This window comes from Piliocolobus tephrosceles, chromosome 1 (genome assembly GCF_002776525.5).
Source record: "Piliocolobus tephrosceles isolate RC106 chromosome 1, ASM277652v3, whole genome shotgun sequence".
Classification (NCBI taxonomy): domain Eukaryota; kingdom Metazoa; phylum Chordata; class Mammalia; order Primates; family Cercopithecidae; genus Piliocolobus; species Piliocolobus tephrosceles.
Window position 1 is genome coordinate 105,470,973 of NC_045434.1, and position 21,107 is coordinate 105,492,079.

The 21,107-nt window shown below is 46.8% G+C and overlaps 1 protein-coding gene across 1 annotated transcript in view; it reads right to left on the minus strand.

The window, feature by feature from the left end:
- The window catches only part of VANGL1 (VANGL planar cell polarity protein 1), a 57,628-nt gene that overhangs the window by 23,254 nt on the left and 13,267 nt on the right, over nucleotides 1-21,107 (minus strand). Inside the window, exons 3-4 of the mRNA XM_023222720.3 lie at nucleotides 15,716-15,848; nucleotides 11,190-11,797 (exon numbers count right to left, since the gene is read on the minus strand). Of these exons, the coding sequence (XP_023078488.1) occupies nucleotides 11,190-11,797; nucleotides 15,716-15,848 (741 nt within the window). The remainder of the gene's footprint in view (nucleotides 1-11,189; nucleotides 11,798-15,715; nucleotides 15,849-21,107) is intronic.

A 21,107-nucleotide genomic window follows, 5' to 3' on the forward strand; every position in this document is an offset into this window, starting at 1 on the left:
ATCAAACTTGTACTCTCACATGTTATTAAAATCAGAAATTAACATTGAGCTTTAGAGCTCATGCAGACTGATGCCCTCACACTTTATGGCCTGCAAATTCTCCCTGAGCAGGGAGAAGAGATGAAGACATCCCCCATGGACAAGTCCTTTTCAAGTTTTAGCCACATCTTTTCAAATACGAATTTGATCCCTTCAGCTAGATCAAGAAAAACAGCTTTCTTCACATGTGGAAAATGTCAAAGTACTTCTTGCATGCTAATTCCCCAAATATATGCCAGGTCATTCTTCTCATTACCTAAGTACGTGCTGACAGAAAAAGCACTAAAAAGTTTTCTTGTCATAGAGTAAAATCTGCAAAGATCTCCTTTTAGGGTATGCAGGCACTATCCTGAAAGCCAGCTGAGGATGCTACATTCAGAAAAATCTTAATAACTAGCCTCTCCAACTCCATCAAAAGCGGTTATAAATGGTGAGCACCTGCTAAATCCCCAGTACTGAGACCCGGATGTAAATGAAACCTTCCGGGGGCTTACGCTCCAATCAGTGGTGAGCACCACTCAAACAGTAAGTATAGTCAAGTGATCCAGAGACCATGACAGAACATGCACACTAAGAAGAGGGGGATGATGTTCCCGCTGGGGATCCACAGTGGGGGCAAAGCTGGACTGTTAAGTCTTACAAGATGAATGATGGTCACACCATGGACAACAGGCTGTAAATAAAATTCCAGGCAGAGAAAGCAGTGTGAGCAGAAACAGGCTGGTATTAATCCTCCCAAACATTCACAATAGAGCAATGGGGTCAGTGTTCAGTCACAGGACAGCACAGCTTGGAAAAACCTGTAGTGGCAAATAGTGTCTCTCAAAATGTGCATCTACCCAGAACTTCAGAATGTGACCTTATTTGGACACAGGGTCTTTGCAGATGTTATGTTTAGTTAAGGTAGAGTCATTCTGGTATCCGTATAAGAAAAGAGGTGGCCAGGACTCTTTGGCTCATGCCTGTAATCCCAGCACTTTGGAGGCCGACATAGGCAGATCACTTGAGGCCAAGAGTTCGAGACCAGCCTGACCAACAAGGTGAAACCCCGTCTATACTAAAAACACAAAAATAAGCTACGTGTGGTGGCGTGTGCCTATAATCCCAGCTACTAAGGAGGCTGAGGCAGGAGAATTGCTTGAACCTGGGAGGCAGAGGTTGCAGTGTGCTGAGATCGCACCAATGCATTCATGCCTGGGCAAAAGAGGAAGACTCTGTCTTAAAAAAAAAAAAAAAAAAAAAAAGGACATAACAGAGACCCACACGGAGGAGGTCACGTAATGATGGGGGCAGAAACTGGAGTGACACAGCCGTAAACAAAGGAACATGAAGGGTTGCCAGCAGCCACCAGAAACTAGGGAGAGGCAAGGAAAGATTCGTCCCTAGAGCCTTTGCGGGGAGCACAGCTGTGCCAACACCTAGATTTTGTACTTTCTGAGAAGCAGAACTTTTAAGCCATCCAGTTTGTGCTATACTCTGTTACTTCAGCCTTAGGAAACTAATGTACTTGAACTTAGGGAAGGAAGGGTGGAGGCAGGTAAGCGGCAAGGCTGGTCAATGGTAACTGAGGCTGCAGATGAATGCAAAGGTGAGAGCATGGGAGGAAGGAGGGTCAGTGGACAGGGACAACCAAAGAAGGCCAGTACTGAAGGCTGCCCAGGCACTAAGGCCACACATTACCTACTTTTTAAGGTGTGCCTGCTCTGATGGCTGCATTTTAGGGCCCAAACCTAGGTCTTTGAGAAAATTCTAAAATGCAGAACCCCCAAGACAAGTTGATTCAGCTTTCTGTGAAAACCTCCAGCTAGGGTGCCATAGCTGATGCTCTCAGTTTTACCCACCTGCTACTTCCCAGAAAAGTCCGTAAGAGCTAATCTACCTGGATGTATGGGCTTCACTGCTCCCCACACTTGGAGATAAATGACTTCAGTCTGACAGTCAGGACCATTTGTGGCAATATTTGTGTGAGTCCCAGAGAAGAGAATATAATTAGCCCCTGGACGCTGAACGCCACCGCCTTCACTGACAACCAGGCACATGAATGTTTATATCTCCTGGCCCTTCTGCCTTTTAATTAAAATGTTTGTCTCACAGCTGCATTTGGGAAGTTAGCTTACACAAGTCCCATAGATAACAGGCAATGATCACCTTGGAACTTGAGAAGGACAAAGAGGGGCAAAAACGAATTAGCTCATGTTTACTAACAGGTCTCATAACAAAGGCCTGGACTTGGTTGGACTTTCAGGATAGAGGAGGAGGGCCACAGGTTTCTGCTTGAGGTCTTGAGACACAGGAGATTTCCCATTCTGCAAAGGGAAACAGATCAGAGGCTCTGTGTGGCGGCTGAGACCCGCGGGAAGGCTCTTCCTCGGGCCACCTGGATTCACTCGTGTCCCGGGCCTGCTGCTGCCTCAGGTACACAGAAGTTTCAGCAGCCGAATTCTTTGAACCAATATTTGAAGGCTGGAAAGCATGCCTGGCTTTTGCTTTGAAATTCAAGCTGTGGACAAGCCCTGCAGGGTATCTCCTCTGAAAGATGAACAAGCAGATGGGCAGCCTAGGATATCTAATCCCAGAGCGCCAAGGAAGTGGAATCAGCAGGACTTGGGAATCACAGAATGATCTCCAAAGTGCAGTGTGGGGGACACCCAGAGCACTTCTCCATGAGTCCCTAATAATACAAATAAAACGACACCCAGAGCATGCCCGGAGGACACCATTCTCTATCAACACCGGGAGGAGTTTGTGAGAACCAGAAGTAGCCAACAGCTCACGCAATGACCTGGTTCTTCTGGTCTCAGCAACTAAGCAATACAAGGTTGTTAACACGGACACCCCTCCTGGGCTTAACACCATAGCCCAGTGGCAGTTCTGAGTGCAGAGACACTGCTGGTCTCCTGCTGAGCGGCTGAGATAGTTATGGCTGAAGCCCTCTGGCTGCCTTCCCTGCAGCACAGAGATGCTGGCAGACCTCCACCACCGGGGCACCTAGGACACACGCTTTCCTACAAGTGAGGGGCTTGGCTCTGCCACAGTCTGCCGGGGGAGCACGCAGCCCTGCTTGCAGGCCGCGGCACAAATCTCGCCACGTTGCCACTTCCTTGCACAGTCCAACCTGCACTGTGCCTCCCCTGCCTGGGATGGGAACTCTGCTCTCTCTACGTCTTAAATTACAGTGATGAATTACACCAAGATAAACAGCAGAGGCATGGGGATCAAAGACAGTGGCCTGCTTAGGGCGCTCTAAGAAAAAGATTTAGATATGGACTCGAAACACCTCCACCCGACCCAGGATGTTGGACTGCCTCATCTTCCTCGTGAGTACGCAGGAAGGAGCACAACATGAAGTCTGGAGTCTGAGGCTTCCAGCCTGCCCAAGTGGATCTTGGCTCCCCGAAACCCAGGCCGGAGCAGAGCCGAGTGGCGGCTTTGCAGCCAGGGAAAGGAGGTCGCAGGCTGTTTGCCCTCCTGAGCACTCGCGCCCCACCACTTTCACACTGTGTCAAGTCACACCCGGCCACTTGTGGTGAGTGTGGAGAATACGAGCCCTGGTCTGCAGCAAGAATGCTCCAGGGAAACCAACAGCACAGCATTCAGGCAGTGTGACCCATCTTCCAGGGGCCGGGCCCCTAAGGAGACCATGAAAACTGGCTTCACCTTTGCCAGCTCCTTTCCCTGTGAGTCCTCTGGGCCTCGGCGCAAGGCTGTGGGCAGACGCCGTGCGAGGGAAGCCATCCCAGCTGTGGCCGCTGGCAGGAGGCAGCTGAGTAAACACAGGGCTTCAGTGTGCAGCACCTTACACTCTCATTAAAGCCACTTTTAACAGGCACCACAGCACCAAACCACAAACGGCAGCTCCACTCCTGCCTTCAAAATTCTCCCACAGCAAAATAAGGCCGGAGCAAAACCCTCCACACTCTATGTTTTAGCCCTTGTTTGCTCTTGTCCTTTGCTTTGCTATGGAGTGAGGCTGAGGACTGGAAAAATATCTTTATTAAAAAGTAATTACAGGAGTACAAAAACACACATTTCTAAAAATGAGATGGCATATGAACCCACAAACGTAGTAACATGAGCCAAAACCACTGATGGTCATTAAGAATTTTCCCAACGTTGCAGCCACTGGCTCTGGGCTCTTGGAGACCGTTGGTGCTCATCGTGAACACGGGATGGAGGGCGTGGCCCAGCATGAGAGACATGCCTACCAGTAATGTAATCACCGGCTTGGACATTACTTGACCCAGAATCACAAACATGAGATTTCAAAAGAAGCTGGAAATATCCTGGAATTACTGGAGTAACTTTAACCTCCCTAAGAGACTCTCTCTTTGTCACTTAAAACTAGAAAATCAAAGTGCAATCCAGAGAAGCAAGGCCCCCTACAAGCTGGGAGGATGCCCGGATGAGCTGAAGAGAGGACAAGATGAGCTCTATTTCAACAGGTCAAAAGTCTCTGGGGTCAAAAGTCTCCAGTGTATGTAATATTCCTGTCTCAGCTCAGGCTGCTGTTATCAAAATGCTACAGACTAAGTAGCTTAAACAACAGAAATTTATTTTCTTACAGTTCTGGAGGCTAGGGGTCCAAGATCAAGGCTCCAGCCAATGTGGTTCCTGTTGAGGGCTCTTTTTTGGGCTTACAGATGGCCACCTTCTTTCTGTGGCCTCAAACAGCCTTTTCTAAGGGTGTGTGCAGAGAGAGAGCAAGCTCTCTCATCTCTCTTCTTGTAAGGACGCCAGTCCTATGGGATCAGGGCCCCACACTGACTACATTTAACCTCAATTACTTCCTTAGAGGCTCCATCTCCAAATACGCCACATTGGAGGTTAGGGCTTCCACATATGAATCTGGGGGGACTACAGATATTCAGTCCATAACACTTCCTTGAATATAATCACAATTGACAATGTGACATTCATAAACTTCCATTGCTTGAAAAGCAATCCAAGGATCATTTTTTCTAAAGAACAGGTAGTTCTGTGATTAGTTACCATGTCTTTGATTAAAAGATCTATATTAGTCCATTTTTATGCTGCTGATAAAGATATACCTAAGACTGGATAATTTATACAGAAAAAGAGGTTTAATGGACTCACAGTTCCACATGGCTGGGGAGGCCTCACAATCACAGCAGAAGGCAAAAGGCACATCTTACAGACAAGAAAGAAAATGAGAGCCACCTCTTATAAGGTTTTCTCTTATAAAACCATCAGATCTTGTGAGACTTATTCACTACCACAAGAACAGTATGGGAGAAATCGCCCCTGTGATTCAATTAACTCCCACTGGGTCCCTCCCACAACATGTGGGAATTATGGGAGCTACAATTCAAGATGAGATTTGGGTGGGGACACAAAATCAAGGTCTATGGTCAGTGTCGATTTATAAGCTACTCTTTTTCAGTCTCAATGAATGAAGCATTTCTGACCCCAAAACTTTGACCCCGAAGCTTAAAAACCCAAACAGTGCCGGGCGCGGTGGCTCAAGCCTGTAATCCCAGTACTTTAGGAGACCGAGACGGGCGGATCACAAGGTCAGGAGATCGAGACCATCCTGGCTAACACGGTGAAACCCCGTCTCCACTAAAAATACAAAAATTTAGCTGGGCGTGGTGGCAGGCACCTGTAGTCCCAGCTACTCGGGAGGCTGAGGCAGCAGAATGGCGAAAAACCCGGGAGGCGGAGCTTGCAGTGAGCTGAGATCTGGCCACTGCACTCCAGCCCGGGCCACAGAGCGAGACTCTGTCTCAAAAAAAAAAAAAAAAAAAAAAACCCAAACGGTTAAAACCTGCTGGCTGAATTAGGTAGAATGGAGCTTCAGAAATATAAATATCCTACAGAATGGATCACGGTGGAAAGTTTCCCAGAGTGCTGAGTCATACCTGCTTTTGTGGTTTCTCTGTCTCCCTCCTTGTTGATAGCTGATAAGCTATCATTTTTCATTGATGTTCATATACCTCCTTAAAGCAGCGCTTTTCCCCCTCAAAACGTGTTACTTCTGGGCTTTTTAAGGTATAGAAATCAATAATTAAATTGGTTAGAACTATATGCAAAATAAGAATAAACAGACTCTGAGAAAGAGAGTCCGAGGTGGTTGTGGGAGTCTGCGATATTGACTTTTATGCCCTAGTAGCCTCTGTCTTATGTCGTCCTCTCCCCTTAAATGTGGGATAGGGCTGTGGCTTGCTTTCACCAAGAGAATGCAGTAGAAATAATACTGGGACAATTCCAGGCCCAGACCTTAAAAGGCCTAGGTGGGAGCTTCTGCTTTTGTGCTCCTAGGAGCCTTGAACTGCCATTTAAGAAGTCTAGCAACCTAGTGAGGAAACAATAAGCAGAGGCCACGAGAAGGAGAGAATATATAGGAAAAGAAGGAGGACAGAATACACAGGAAAAGAAAGTCAGCCTTGGCTGACTCACCACGTGAGTATAATCGCACAGGACCATGGGCAGGATCAGTTAAAGAACCTCCTGGCTGAGCCCAATCCATGCTGCAGAATTGTGAGAAATACTGTATTGGTTGTTTTAAGCTACTAAGTGGTGGGGTAGTTGTTACACAACAACAGATAAAAGATATCTTCTTTGAGACATGTGAAGTATAGGAAGTTAAAAAGGTCTGACCAAAGGCTCAAACCTACTGCTATGACTTTAAGGACTTTTCAGCTTTGTCAACTGAGTGAATAAAATAACCAGTGGAGCTAAGGAATGGACCTCAGAGTGCAAGCCATCTTGACAATCCTCCACATTCTCTCTGTTCCAGCCCTAAGCGCTGTGTTAAGTGAAACACAATAACGTATACAAAAATAGCTGGCAATCAGGCGGGCACAAGGGAAACACTCAAAAAATGCTTCTGGGTTTGTTCATGTGTTCCTAAAGCAGTGATGTGAACATGAACCTATCTATTCAGAGGTAGTATGGTGAAATGGGTAAGATCATTCTGGAAGCAGAGAGCCTGGGTTCAAATCCTGGATCCCACAATTACAAATGGGGCCTTAGACTTACCTGACTCTCCCATGCCTCAGTTTGCTCATCTGAAAAGAAGGCTGGCTACCAGAACCTACCTCACATGATTGTTGTGAAGACTGAGTTGCATGTTAAAAGATTAGAAGGTACGGCCGAGTGCGGTGGCTCATGCTGTAATCCCAGCACTTTGGGAGGCTGAGGTGGGCGGATCACGAGGTCAGGAGATCAAGACCATCCTAGCTAACATGGTGAAATCCTGTCTTTACTAAAGAAACAGAAAAAATCAGCTGGGTGTGGTGGCGGGAACCTGTATTCCCAGCTACTCGGGAGGCTGAGGCAGGAGAATGGTGTGAACCTGGGAGGCGGAGCTTGCAGTGAGCCAAGATCATACCACTGCACTCCAGCCTGGGCGACAGAGCGAGACTCCATCCCCCCCCCCCCCCCCCAAAAAAAACAAAGATTAGAAGGTACCTGGCACCCAGTAAAGACTATGTAATTGTTTATCGTTAAGGTTTTCTTTTTCTGTCTCTGTTGTTCTACCATTTCACATTCAATGAGTCAATTACACTAGTGTCTATGCACCAGTATTCACAGTATTTCCCTTTGGAGGTTTCAAAACTGAAAAATGGTTAAGATAATTGAATGCCAATTTTTAGGCTCCTCTATTCTTCTGGGTTTCTCCTCAAATAAAGTCGTATCAAAAGTCATTAGTCTCTGGTAACATACTGGAAAAGTTAGCAACTTATTGTGAGAATGGGGTCAAGAAAAGTGACGAGCAAGGTGTGTATGGAAAATGACAAAGCGACTGTGTAAGACACCAGGATGCTGTAGACAGTGCAGTGGGGTAAGGGGTGTGATGCACAGGAAGGTGCTGATTCCCTGTGACCTTGAGCAGGTCTCTGAGCCTGGGGCTTGGGGACCTCAACTGTAAGAGGGGACACCTCTACCCCACCTGCTCTGACCTCTGACAGGGCAGCAAGGAGGGGCAAATGAGTCCAAACTTATGAAAAGCTTTTCGTAACTTCTAGGGCACAGGGCAGAGGGTGGGAAGTATCTCAATCTATTTACGGTCTCTTACTTTCTGCAACAACTTTTTACATTTTTGAAAGTTTTCAAATAAGCCAAAACTTCATTCCTGCCAACAAGCAGGGCCACAGCAAGTGCCTTTTATGAACTAACGAGAAGCCTATTTTCTTTAAGAAACTAAAGAGTAGACATTCTTTTGACAATTCTCAAAAATAGCTCAGTCAATTCGATAAAATCATCTTTGAAAACATAAAAAAGAACTCACCATCGCTTGGCACCTAAGCCCGATAGGTTGCTGCCACGGTGAAGGCTTTACATAAAGGGAGAGCCGAGAGCCTGTGATTCTGCTGGGTCTGATGGAGACCTGCTATTCTGATTTCCGAGGCTTGCTTTGTCTATTCCCGCTCCCTCTTCCCTCCTGTCTGTTTCTACACTTTACAAAAGGCCTTAGAAGTTGTATTTCTGGCCTAGTAACTCTTCCAGCCACTGCTGGGTTCAGACCAGATTTAGCCCAAGGATCGGCGGGTGACCAGGCCCACACAATGCCAGGAGGAAAAGTGCCAAGCCTGCTCCAGCTCTGGCAGACTGGCTGTCACTTGGGCATCTGGCTCTCCCTGAGGGCTCCATTTGTCAGCAAAGACGTCGCTCTTTCCCCAGCCATTCTTTCCACCTCCTAACCCAGGCTCTCCACAAGAGGGACAAAGGGGGCCTTATTAAAGGCAGGGAGAGGAGGAAAACCAATGGCCCTAAAGAGAAGCTGAAAGGATGAGGCTGGGGACCACCTCAAAACGCTCTCCCCAGGGCAGATGGGCACTTGCCACCTTTCAGGTCTCCCTGGGGAGCTGGGGTGACTGACTTGAGTTTTTGAAAGCCTGGACAGTTGTTGGTCATGGTGAGAGCAAACTGAAAGGTTTGCAGCAAGCCTGGGAGCCATGCAGCACAATCAGTCTGGCTTCTCCCGTCCAGCTCTGCCTTGACCAGCAGAACTGTGTGGTGAGAGGCGAGGGCTGTTGCTAATTACGTTTTCTGAACACGCCACAGGCATACTTTCCCCAGGCTGTTTGGTTTGTCCCCTCTCCACCCCCACTCAGCTGCAGTGTGCAGCTCAACCAGTCTTACAGGGAGGAGCAATGTGGGAGCCCATGGGGGGAAGTCAGTCCCACCACTGGATGACCTATGGTGAGAAGACGCCCTGCCCTTTCCCACCTACACAGGAGGAATTCACACCAACTAGGGCTGAGAGCCAAAAATCAAAACCACCACAGACCTCACTCCTGGCCAGTGTCTTGGCTACTTACATATAGAGCCCCAAATATCACTCATCTCCACCGTGACCACAGCCAGATTTTTCTCTACTGCTTTAACTGCAGCAAAACCTGTTCTGAGACAGACTGTCTCCTGCTCGGCTTTATTGTTGCCACAATCTGAAATTCTCTGTCCTCCTGTGTTCCTATCACCTATACCCCAGGCCTGTTTCTGCACCTGCCCACCAGACAGCGGTGCACTGGTCTCTTTCCAAGTGACTGTGAGCGTCACAGGTGCTGAGATAGAGCTCTGAAGGCAGCCAACCTGATGTGTCTGGGGCTCTGAACACAGAAGATATTTAACACAAATCTGCTGGTCATTCCCCGATGCGAAACATGGGGAAAGAAAGCCTTCTGAGATGAATACGTGGCAAAGCGGTGACCTATTTGTCTTCAGAGCCCTACAGGCATCTGTGAAGGACTCAAAACCCCAGATTTCTGGTACACAGACATGTGACTTGGACACCAGTTTCCACCAAGGGTGGCAGCAACCTTGAATGCTAGATCATCCCCACCTCATAGCACAAGCCAAGCCAGAGGAATGAAAGAGGGTACACACCAACATGAAGACGGTTTGGCAACGTGGCCTGACTCCAAATACAGGCTGAGCCACCTCCCTGGAGCCCAGCCAAATCTATGACAAAGCCGATTGTTCTGATACCCACTAAGGTGTGCCCTTGCTGATTTTGGCTGCTCTGCCAGCTACATGATCACAGCAGTAATAGGTGCAATGAACTAAGTGCCTACCCTGCCCCAAGCAGGATACACGCATCAGCATATACTGCCTAAAGAGGCAGAGAGCCTGGGAGAGGGTAAAGGCTTTGAAGTCAGATGTCCCAGGCTCTGCATTCACCCAGAGACCATCTCAGTGCCAACTGTGTCCATGCTCCATGCCAGGCACTGAGAATGTCATGAGGTATAAGGGCAGCCCCTGGCCTCAGGGAGTTCATAGTCTGTGGAAGAAAACAGATGGAAAAATAGGCCACTAATCACAAAGTGAGAGATGCCATTATGGGGGCATTCACTCAGCCCTGGCCTCACGACATCTGAATGAATCCTACATGATGCTAGCCATATGTTTTTGTGTAATTACGTAAATTCTGTAAGCCCTAGTTTCTTCATCTGTGACACAGGGATTAATAACACCTAGGTCATGGGGTTCTATGAAGACTAAATATACAATCTATATAAAGTGCTTACCTTGAAGTAAATAAAATGATGGTAATCACTCTTATTTAACCACAAAATAATGAGATTATATGCAGAGATTTAAGTATGACAACCCAACTGACTTTTAACTTTTTCTCAGGCAAACATTTTCAAAACACTCATGGTTCACACATTTGGAGTCTCTAACCTGCACCTGATTCTTTATTGGAGGATCCCTAGGATGACCATATAATTTACTACCCAAACCAGGCCTCTGAGGGTGGGGAAAAAAGGAACAATTCACGAATCCACTGGGACAGCATGGTAAATCAGATGTCACATTTTGGACAAAATGGAGCTGTTGGTCACTTTATCCATTGTCCATTGGCCAATTTCAGAGTCAAAGTAGGCAGCCATCACTATGCATCTCCTTTCTCCATCATTTTTGGGAGCTGCCAATAACTTTGAGAACAGACCCAGCAAAACCTTGACCCGGGTGAGAGCCAGCGACTGCCCCGCACCATCTAGAAGTCCAGAAACTCAATAAACATGGAAACCCTTCCCACCTTCGCATCTCCTCCCCAAACCAGAAAAGGGTCAGACTCTGGTCCTAGCTCTTGGCATCGGTCACCACCCCTCACGTGCTAGAGAGCAGCTGTCTCCCAGCAAGGCATCAGCCATCCTTTCTGCTTCCTGGATGTTGCCTCTTACCTCAGGTGTCCCAGGCTGTAGAAGCGGGACTCGCCATCGGTGGAGCGGACCACCTGCAGCGTGAACATGGGCTGCAGCTGCCTGAGCTCCAGCAGGACGATGGCCAGGTAATGGATGAAGAGGAGGGCATCCACGAGGGAGACTGCATATTGCACAATGCCCTGGTAATTCCGGTCCCGAGAATCCAAAATGCGGACCCCATAGAAAAGCCAATAGGAAACCACAAAGAGAAAGATGAGGACCAACAAAAGGGCACGAAACACAAACACCCGTGGCATGTCAGCTCTCCGCTTGCGGAAGAAAAGTGCCCAGGTCCCTATGAGCAGAATGAGGAGTTTGAATGCCACGGAGATGAAGAGCCCCTCACAAATTGTGCCACAAGGCTCCAGCTCATCCCTCCACAGGATCGGAGGTAAAAGGATGAAGGCGATAGGGGTGAGGAAAACTAGAAGTCCAAGAAAGGAGGCGATGGTGAGGCCCAGGTAGCGTTTGCAATCCAGCCCCACGCTGTCCTCCATGTCCTTGCTGATCCTGGCAATGTCCTCTTGGGATATGCTGTGCTCTGAGGTGCCTGTGATGGCCGTGGTGGTCTCTCCCCAGTTGTCATCCTGGTGGGGAGAAGACAGTGAGGATGACACGATGCAGGTCATTTGTAAAAGCTACAAAGAGCAGTGAACATGCAGGGCCCGCCGCATCTACCCAGCTCTGTTCACAAAGGCTTCCAGAAAATGAAAGCTTAACTCTTTAAATATTAGAACTTTTTAACTCAAACAATTTTCATTGAAATTTTCAAAATGTATGCAGTATTTACCTTTTCAAACAGAGAAAACATAATGTGATCTTTCTGTCTGTTTGGGTGATCCATTGACATAACATTGATTATCACCCCCTGTGTTGAAAAGCCTTGAGAGGCTCTGAGGGCCTGGAGCTGTTTGCCCTGCAATGCGCAATCCAGGTGTTAGACTAATCTTGTGAGAGCTCATCTATAGAGATAAACCTCCTGCATCTTCTTTCCAATTCACACTGGGATATAAAGGCTCACGAAGTCCAACTTCTGGAGGTGGGAGTATTACTACATCCTCCAGCAGCCCAGAAGAGCAAAGGGCATAGCAAGGGAACTCACACCACTACACAAACCCAAGCTTACCTGCAGCTAGGACTCACATTTTAAAATCTCCTTATGGGCTGGGCGTGGTGGCTCACACCTGTAATCCCAGCACCTTGGGAGGCCAAGGTGGACAGATCACGAGGTCAGGAGATCGAGACCATCCTGGCCAACATGGCGAAACCCTGTCTCTACTAAAAATACAAAAATTAGCTGGGCATGGTGGCGCATGCCTGTAATCCCAGCTACTTGGGAGGCTGAGGCAGAAGAACTGCATGAACCTGGGAGTCAGAGGTTGCAGTGAGCTGAGATCGTGCCACTGTACTCCAGCCTGGGGGATAAGAGCGAGACTCCGTCTCAAAAAACAAACAAACAGACAAACAAACAAACAAAAACTCCTTACGATGTTCACAAGATCCACTTAACAAGTATCAGTGTCAAGCACTCTTTAACAATATTTCTCATGGACAATATTTCTCTAAGCAAATCCAAGAATCCACTTATGGCCAGATTGGCTTAAAAATTCTTTCTAAAACATGTTTGCATGACGAACTAAACATCAAGGGCATAGAAACAACCAGGATTATTATAATGTATCTTTTACTTTCTAGCTTCCTGTCTTTTTAAACTTCTAGGCAGTTGCAAGTTAAAGCAATTAGTCTATTCACTTAGCAAGACCCAGTTGATAGAATTTTAAAGGATTCTGCTGTTTAAAAACAACTGGCAATAATAATGGAGCAACAAGACAGCAAGGTGCTGAAAAGACACAGGGGGCCAAAGAGGTTTTGCCTCAGAAATTCGTATGTATCCTCTCACTCAGAAAAAAAAAAAATGTCAGATGCAGTGGCAAAGGGGGTGAAATTAGGACACCAACTTAGAAAAAGCTAGTTGAAGTTAGTAGCTAAATCAGCAAGACAGAGATCGCTCATAATCAACTAACCCCGAATCTAGTAATGACCAGAAAACATGATTTATGAAATATACGGGCTATGGTAAGAAGTGGTAGTTAAGGTCTCAACCCTATGAAGTAATAATCCTTCAACTTGGAAAGTTAGAAGTATCACACACACTGAGAGAAATTCCTGTTTAAGACGATGGCCAGAAGCAGCCAGGACTCTCGAACATTGCTGGTGGAAGTGGATCACGGCACAGTGCCTCTGGAAAACCACTCTGGCGGTTTCACAGAAATTTAAATATACACTTAACTATATGGCCCAGCAATTCCACTCTCAGGTTTTATCCAAAAATTAATAAAAATGTACATCCAGCCAGGTGCGGTGGCTCATGCCTGTAATCCTAGCACTTTGGGAGGCCAACGCAGGCAAATCACCTGAGGTCAGGAGCTCGAGACCAGCCTGGCCAACACGGTAAAAGCCCGTCAGCCCGTCTCTACTAAAAATACAAAAATTAGCTGGGCTTGGTGGCGCATGCCTGTAACCCTGGCTATTCGGGAGGCTGAGGCAGGAGAATCGCTTGAACCTGGGAGGTGGAGGCTGCAGTGAGCTGAGATCATGCCACTGCACTCCAGCCTGGGCAACAGAGAAAGACTCTGTCTCAAAAAATAAACCAACCAACCAACAAACAAAAACCCAAGTGTCCATTCACTAGGAGAATGGATAACAAATTGTGGTAGACTGACACAATGGAATACTACTCAGCAAAAGTAAAAAGAATAAGCTGTTGAAACATACCAAAATATGGATAAATCTCAAAATCATTATGCTGAGTGGGGCGGGTTGGGGGGCAGGGGTGGACCATATGATTCTAATTATATTAAATTCAAAAACAGGCAAAATTAAACTACAGTGATAGAAATCAACACAGTGCTTGTCTTGGAGAGGTGAGGGTGGGGCAGAGGTTGACTAGGAAGGGCACAAGAGAGTTTCCTGGGGTGCACATGCATGCCTAAAAAATGCAGATGTACAAAGGATCCTGTTAAGCTTGAGATTCTTAGAAGAAAAAGCACCTAAGATGCTTTCATCAAAACCCCTAGATATTCAATAAAGAAACTGAGGCCTACAAAGGCTGTGACTACTCAAGGTAGCGGAGTCACTAAAAAATACAGCCTCCAAACACCCATCTCAATGCTTTTCACACCAGATCATCCTCAGGCAACACCAATAGCTTCCCAAAGTAGTTCTCAGATATGAGGTGCAGAGGAGATGCACAGAAAGAAGAGCCTTTGTTGTAGGCCACCAGCACCTCTGAACCCACATCCAGGAGGAAACTGACCCCCTCATGCACTCCAGGGTGATCCAGTCCTAGGATTGGCCCCATCCAACCATCAGCCATCCCAGAGCCAAGGCAGGCAGCACTAAAGGCATTTGCTCATTGCTCAGTGAACCCCACGTTCAACCCACAACTATAGCTTTGAGTCCCAAGAACACCTTGTATACTCTGAGGAATTCCAGTTTCAGTGCACCTAGCTGATTATAAATGCTTACCTGTGTGTATGCACAGGTATGTACAGATGTATGCTCATCTATAGTCCTGTATCTGTCTTTACAGCTGTGTATCATACATTGCTTTGTTTATGAGGGGCAAGGCTGGACATGTGTATATATATTTCAGGATGTGCAGAGGGTGTGCAAACATGTTTCTGTGTATAGCTCAGATATTTATTTAAATCAGGTGGGCTGCCAGACAGTTGGAACCTGGAGAAGAACCCACTCAATGGTTTAAAAAATTAATAAAGTGTCAGTATTTCAAAAATACCATAAAGTTAGGATTTCATATAAAACCCTGATTTGCAGCTTTTCTCAAACACTGAATCCCTGAATTCCTGAGCAACAGTAGGTGTCTGGAGCTGCGGGGCTACTGTTTCCTTTACAGAGGCAAATCATTCTCCAGTTAGCCACAGGCTCCTTCACACCACACTACAGCACTCACACTGACGCACTGCACAGACTGCTGTTAACCCAAAGCTTGTTTGATATATTTTTGCCCCCTCTTTTTGATCCAGGGCCTCCTTAATTAACTTATGTTTCTCTAGCAGGCATCTGAGTGTGTGGCCTCTGATTGACTGCATAGCTCTAGTAGTAATGGTCAGTCTGGGCTGTCCCACGTTTTTCAAACTTCTTCTTAGGGTTTCTGAGTTTCCTTCTCCCTCTTACACTGTTCCATTGTGAAATGAGTAGTGAGAGACTTCAGCTTTTCCCTTCCCTACCCTGTCATCAACCTTGCTGGCTTCTTTTCCACACCATGCAAAGCAGGCCAACCAATCATACTTCAGAAGAATCCCCAAGCTACCAAAGGGCAGGACAGGCTGTCCTCAGACCAAAAAGAGACCATGGGACATAGATAAACTATTTAGCATGCTAGAAAAATAAAGACAAAAACCCAAGAGAACCTAAGGAAAACATTTACAGAGAGGAGTCTTGGTCAAGTGGCAGTGTGCTTACAGACCACCTTTGATCCTTACCTGAACTTCCTCTGTCCGAGCAGAATCATTTCCCAACAGGGGCTCTCCAGTGGGAGGTTGAATGGTGACCGATTTTTCTGACCCTCTGCCATCTTTACTCCGGGGTGACTTATGTCTCTCTCTAGTTCTCTCCCTGAAAAACAACAATAAGCTAGCACATTTATGCCATGTTAATTAACTCTCTGGGTTTATCAAAATGTAAGTATCATTTTGAATTTAGGCAAGTTCTACACACACACGCGCACACACACACCCGCACACACTGCATCAAAACCCACCCATCTTCACCATACTTCAAGGGGTGCATTGATCTTTACTCCCTACTTAATATTTTTTTTCTGCCATCCCAAGACCCAAAACACTCTTCTTGCATTGCCATAAAGAAATACCTGACACTTTCATAAAGAAATGAGGTTTAACTGGCTCACAGTCCTCCAGGCTTTACAGGAAGCATGGTACTGACATCTGCTTGGCTTCTAGAGAGGCCTCAGGAAGCTTACAGTCATGGCAGAAGGTGAAGTGGGAGCAGGCACATCACACGGTGAAAGCGGGAACAAGAGAGAGAGTTGGGAGAGGAGGCATGACACACTTTTAAACCACCACCTGTCACTCTTCCTCTATCAACAGTGATATTTTTTTTTCAAAGCCTAAAATTGTAATTTTAGGATTTCTGTAGCTAGTTACACTTTATTGTAATAATTACTGATTTGATTTGGTTATAATTTGCCTTAGCCAATTTTCTAGGGCTTTTAAAATTGGGACAACACTGTAGAATATCTAAGCTTTGGTATGTCCAAAAAAATCTGGGACACATTTTCACCCTTCACCTTTGGACAGGAGAAGAAAGGAAATTCAAAGTCAGTACAAATAACTGTTTACTTCTCATTCTTACAGGTTCAAAACTAAGACATTCCCATAGGTTCTAGCTGAACTTGAAGACATCCATAGAAACAAACAAGCTAGGACAAAAGGCCAAAGACACCAACAGGGGTGGAGGGTGTGTGTGTGTGAGTGCGTGTGCGTGTGTGTGTGTGTGTGTGTGTGTGTGTACACGGGGAGGGTTTCAGGCCTCCTGAGGAAAGCAGGCTGCTGCATCATTTTACCCCACAGGAACTTCCTGGGTGGTCTTCCTGTGTGATTGTAAGAACCCTGCCTGGGGGTCATTCATGAAATTCCAAAAGGAACCAATCATTGTGGCCAAGCCCAGGTCACAACCTGGGCAACAACCGCTTATGGGAACTGGCACTCCCCCTCCAGTTGCCAACAGGAAACCCAGAAGCCCCCACCTAAGGAGCCCCTCAAGGGTCAGTGAGTTCCCTCAGCCTCCAGCCCCCACAGCCACCTTGACATCAGCCCTCCTTCCTACAAGCACTCGCCGTCGTCATTCCCAAGGTCTCCCAGGCAGGATAGAAGCAGATTTTGGAGACAAACAGATCTTGGTTTTGCCCTACCAGGTGTGTGATCTTGCACAAGTTACTCAATCTCTGAATGTATGAAATGGTGACAACGACAACATCACATAATATAAGTAGTGCTCAGTACAAGGATGTGGAGTAAGTGCTAATGCAGAGTGGCTGTGATCACTATTACTATTAGCCAATGTCAAAGAACGGTGTCTTGACTTAGTGACGCAGAGTGTGTATACCTTGGAGAAAGAGATGTAAATGGAACTATTAACACACAACACATCTTCTGTTAACCTACTGCTTAGCTTAAGAAAATGTAGATTTCTTGTCAAACTTCTACCTTATCATTATCTCCCTGGGATAAGCATTGACTGATTCCTTCAAAGAGCCAGGAGGCTCCCATGGCCAAGGGAATCTTTCAGTGACAACAATTGTATTCCTAGAGCATAACTTATAATTACAGTCTGTTGCTGATATAGTAGTTTGGATAGTTGTCCCTACCCAAATCTTGTGCTGAACTGTAACCCCCAATGCTGGAGGTGGGGCCTGGTGAGAGGTGTCTGGATCATGGGGACAGACCCCTCATGGCTTGGTGCTATCTTCACGACAGCGAGTGAGTTCTTGGGAGAACTGGTTGTTTAAAAGTGTGCTGCACCTCCTCTCCCAACTCCCTCTCTTGCTCCTGCTTTCACCATGTGATGCGCCTGCTCCCACTTAGCCTTCTGCCACGACTGTAAGCTTCCTGAGGCCTCTCTAGAAGCCAAGCAGATGTCAGTACCATGCTTCCTGTAAAGCCCGCAGGATCGTGAGCCAGTTAAACCTCATTTCTTTATGAAGGTGTCAAGTATTTCTTTATGGCAATGCAAGGTGAGACTAATACAACTGCAAAGTTAGATTCTAAAAAGAGAGGTGTTCTGGTCAACTCAGGTGTTTTATTTTAACAAGGCAGCTAGGGAAACAGCCAAATAAGCAGCGAATTTGGTTGTTTACCCAGAGATGCATCTAACAATGCCAATTACCTCACATCCTACCCCAATTTATAAAACACTTTGCTGAATGTTTCACTATAATATTTCATTCAATCCTAATTATAATCCTGTGAAGCCAGTATTATTGTCTTCATTTTACAGACAAAGAAACTGTGGCTCACAGAGTTCAAGTTACTTCTCAAAGTAGTAGTATAGTCAGTGGCAGACCTGAATTCAGGTCTGTTGCCACCACTTCTATTCACACCCACTATGGTGCACCGTGTTGAAGAGCAATGGGAAGATTTCACGGCATAAATATTCTTAAAATCATTCTCACACCCTTATACTTTAAAACTATTAGAGCTATGAAATATACCTTTGAAGCTATTGCTAGGAGTCACAATTGGACCTTAGATAGCACAAAGCTGTGTGCCCAACACTCTGGGCTGTCAAAAACAATCACTTCAAAAGGCACCCACTGTGAGAAACCATAAACACTTTGGGAGAGACTTCCCACGTGTTTAGTCAGTTTCAGAACTAACCTCAGAATAAGTCAAGAACTGCTGCTCCACCAGCCCCGCCATCGGCCAGATGGACAATGCCCTTCTTCTATCTTAATCTGCTTCCATTTTCCCCAACTGCTCTCACATTTATCACTCTTTCGGCCACCAGCCAAGCCACATGCTCACCTAACCCATCTATCTATTCACTAGTCCCATGGGTCAAATCTTGTGACAGCACAAATTCCACTGGAAATCAAAATTCTTTCATTGAGTGCCAATTCCCGGAGCCTGCACCCTACCAGGGCAGAAAGCAGATGGGGAGCCACCCAGAGGTGGAAACAGCCTCTGTTGCCAGCCAGGGTTCCCATCACCAGCCCTCCCAGCCTGGCTCTTAAAACACCCAGGAGCACCCAAATGTGAAACAACTGTTTAACAATTCCCCTGATAACATCGGAGGGAAACCAGAGAAGAACCTGTCATCTGATAACCCAAGGAAGGTTTCTCATCCTCCAGAGCCCAAAACCCTAACTAGTGTGTCTTAAACTTTAAAAACTTCTTAAACTTAGAAAAGGGTACAGAAAAACTACCCTGGGTATGGACTCAAGTGCAGATTTGTTGACCCCACTCTCAAATAATTTTCTGGAAGGGAGACAACAGAAATCAAACATTTCCCCAGCATCCCAGGTGACTGCAGGTGGTAAAGGAAACTTGCCCCAAGATTCTCTTCCCCGAATGCTCCTGGGAGGAGGTTGCTGAGTGACTGCTTGGAAGTCTGCTTCTTTGTGAAACGTCCTGTATGTAGCAGGGCCTTGATAATGGGAGCCATGAGTGTAATGCTCAGCTGCACAATGTTATAATACACAGCGCCGCTTTATTAAAATAGTATGAAGTGGATGAAGTTGGGAGAAAGGTTCGGAACAGTGTGCAGTCATGACTGAGGGATACCCTGAGCCAAGAGCCTTCCACTCACTGTCAAGTGAGAGCTGAAGGTGAGGCACTTCCTGTCAGCTCAACATTAGCACTGCACCAGGTACTGGTCACGCTACCAACGGAGCAGGACCTGCCATATGGCTTTTATTAGAAAAAAATTATTAGGAAATTAGAAAACCTTTATCAGAAATCACTGGTCCCGAATTACTGCTCTAAGAAGGTCTCTGGGCCAAGCCAGGACTTCACAGTCACACTCTACAAAAATCCTGGCATTCAGTGCCTTCCTGTCTGCAGAACTGCAGGTCATAGTGCGGCCACCTCACTGTAATATGTACTCAAAGGCTCATCCCTGTAGCTCCAGATGCTACAACTCCAGGGAAAACCTATGGCTGCCAAGCGCTGTCTGGGAGAGGGTTCCCCATTGATGAAGACAATCCGTCCACGGTGTCTAAGAGTACGGAAATGGGAGACCACGGGAGTAAACAGACTGCCAAGCCACAGGGGGAGGGGTGTTACAAACATATGTATACATGTGTGTTTTTCCAACTCTGCCTCAGTGGCCTGGATCACCTCTGTGCCTTTGCTGGGCAGCTGTGTCAGCTGCGAGAGTTTTTCTTTGTATCTTTATCTCTGAATCTGTCTCCACGCAACATCTGCCTGTAGGAGTAAAGATAAGTATATCTGTGCGTGTTGTGTGAGGGGCAGGAAGAGCAAGTGGTGGCATGCAGGCAGCCCGGGCATGTGTCTGCTCTGCACGTGTGTGAGCAAATGCGTCTGTTTAGGTAGTTCTAGAGCTAAGCCCTTGGGGGTTGCTGTCACCCTCCTTGTTCCAGCTAGAACCCCTGTAATTCTCACTGTTCCCACTTACAGTCAGCATTTCCTGGGAAGATTATTTAGTACTGTTTCTGTTGTTTGCCTATTTCTATTTGGGGAAAGCTGGCCCCACCGGTTACTCCTCCCTTTCCTTCTCTCCCACAACCCACGACCTGTCCATTCTCTCTGCTGGCTGCTGGGGCCCGACTGGCTGCTTCCTCTTGGCTATGGCTGGGGTAAGAGGGCTGGGCCCTGGGCACACAGACTCTGAAGCAGCCTTGGAACAAAAGCACCAATTCCTCCAACTGCCCTGGTGGTCCTCTTTTTGTGCATTTTAGCACATTTGTCACATGAGTCACCCTTCATTTCCCTTTCCAAAAGTAGCACTTCCCTTCTAAAGAAACAAGGTGGGCCCAAAATCTGCTGAGGGCACCTACTAACTTTGTAATTTTAGGCAAATAACGCTGCCCTCTGTGCCTCGATTTCAACACCTGTAAAATGGGGCTACGACCTCCGGCCATTCTAGCACTGCTGTGAGGATAGGAGGTAATGGCTATGAGGGAGGGGCCGAGCAGACACCCCCACAGCAGTTAACGTGACTGGCAGCTGCTGTGTTTAAATCAGGGAACTTGTGCTCCGAACCCAAAGGTTAGGTGGGGTCAGCAAGAGTCCACACCATTCTCCCAGCAAGTTAACCGGACACCCTCTAGAGACTGCAGGCATTGCAAAACCAGGCCACTGACCTCTTCGTTAGAAAAGAGTCACTTGTCAT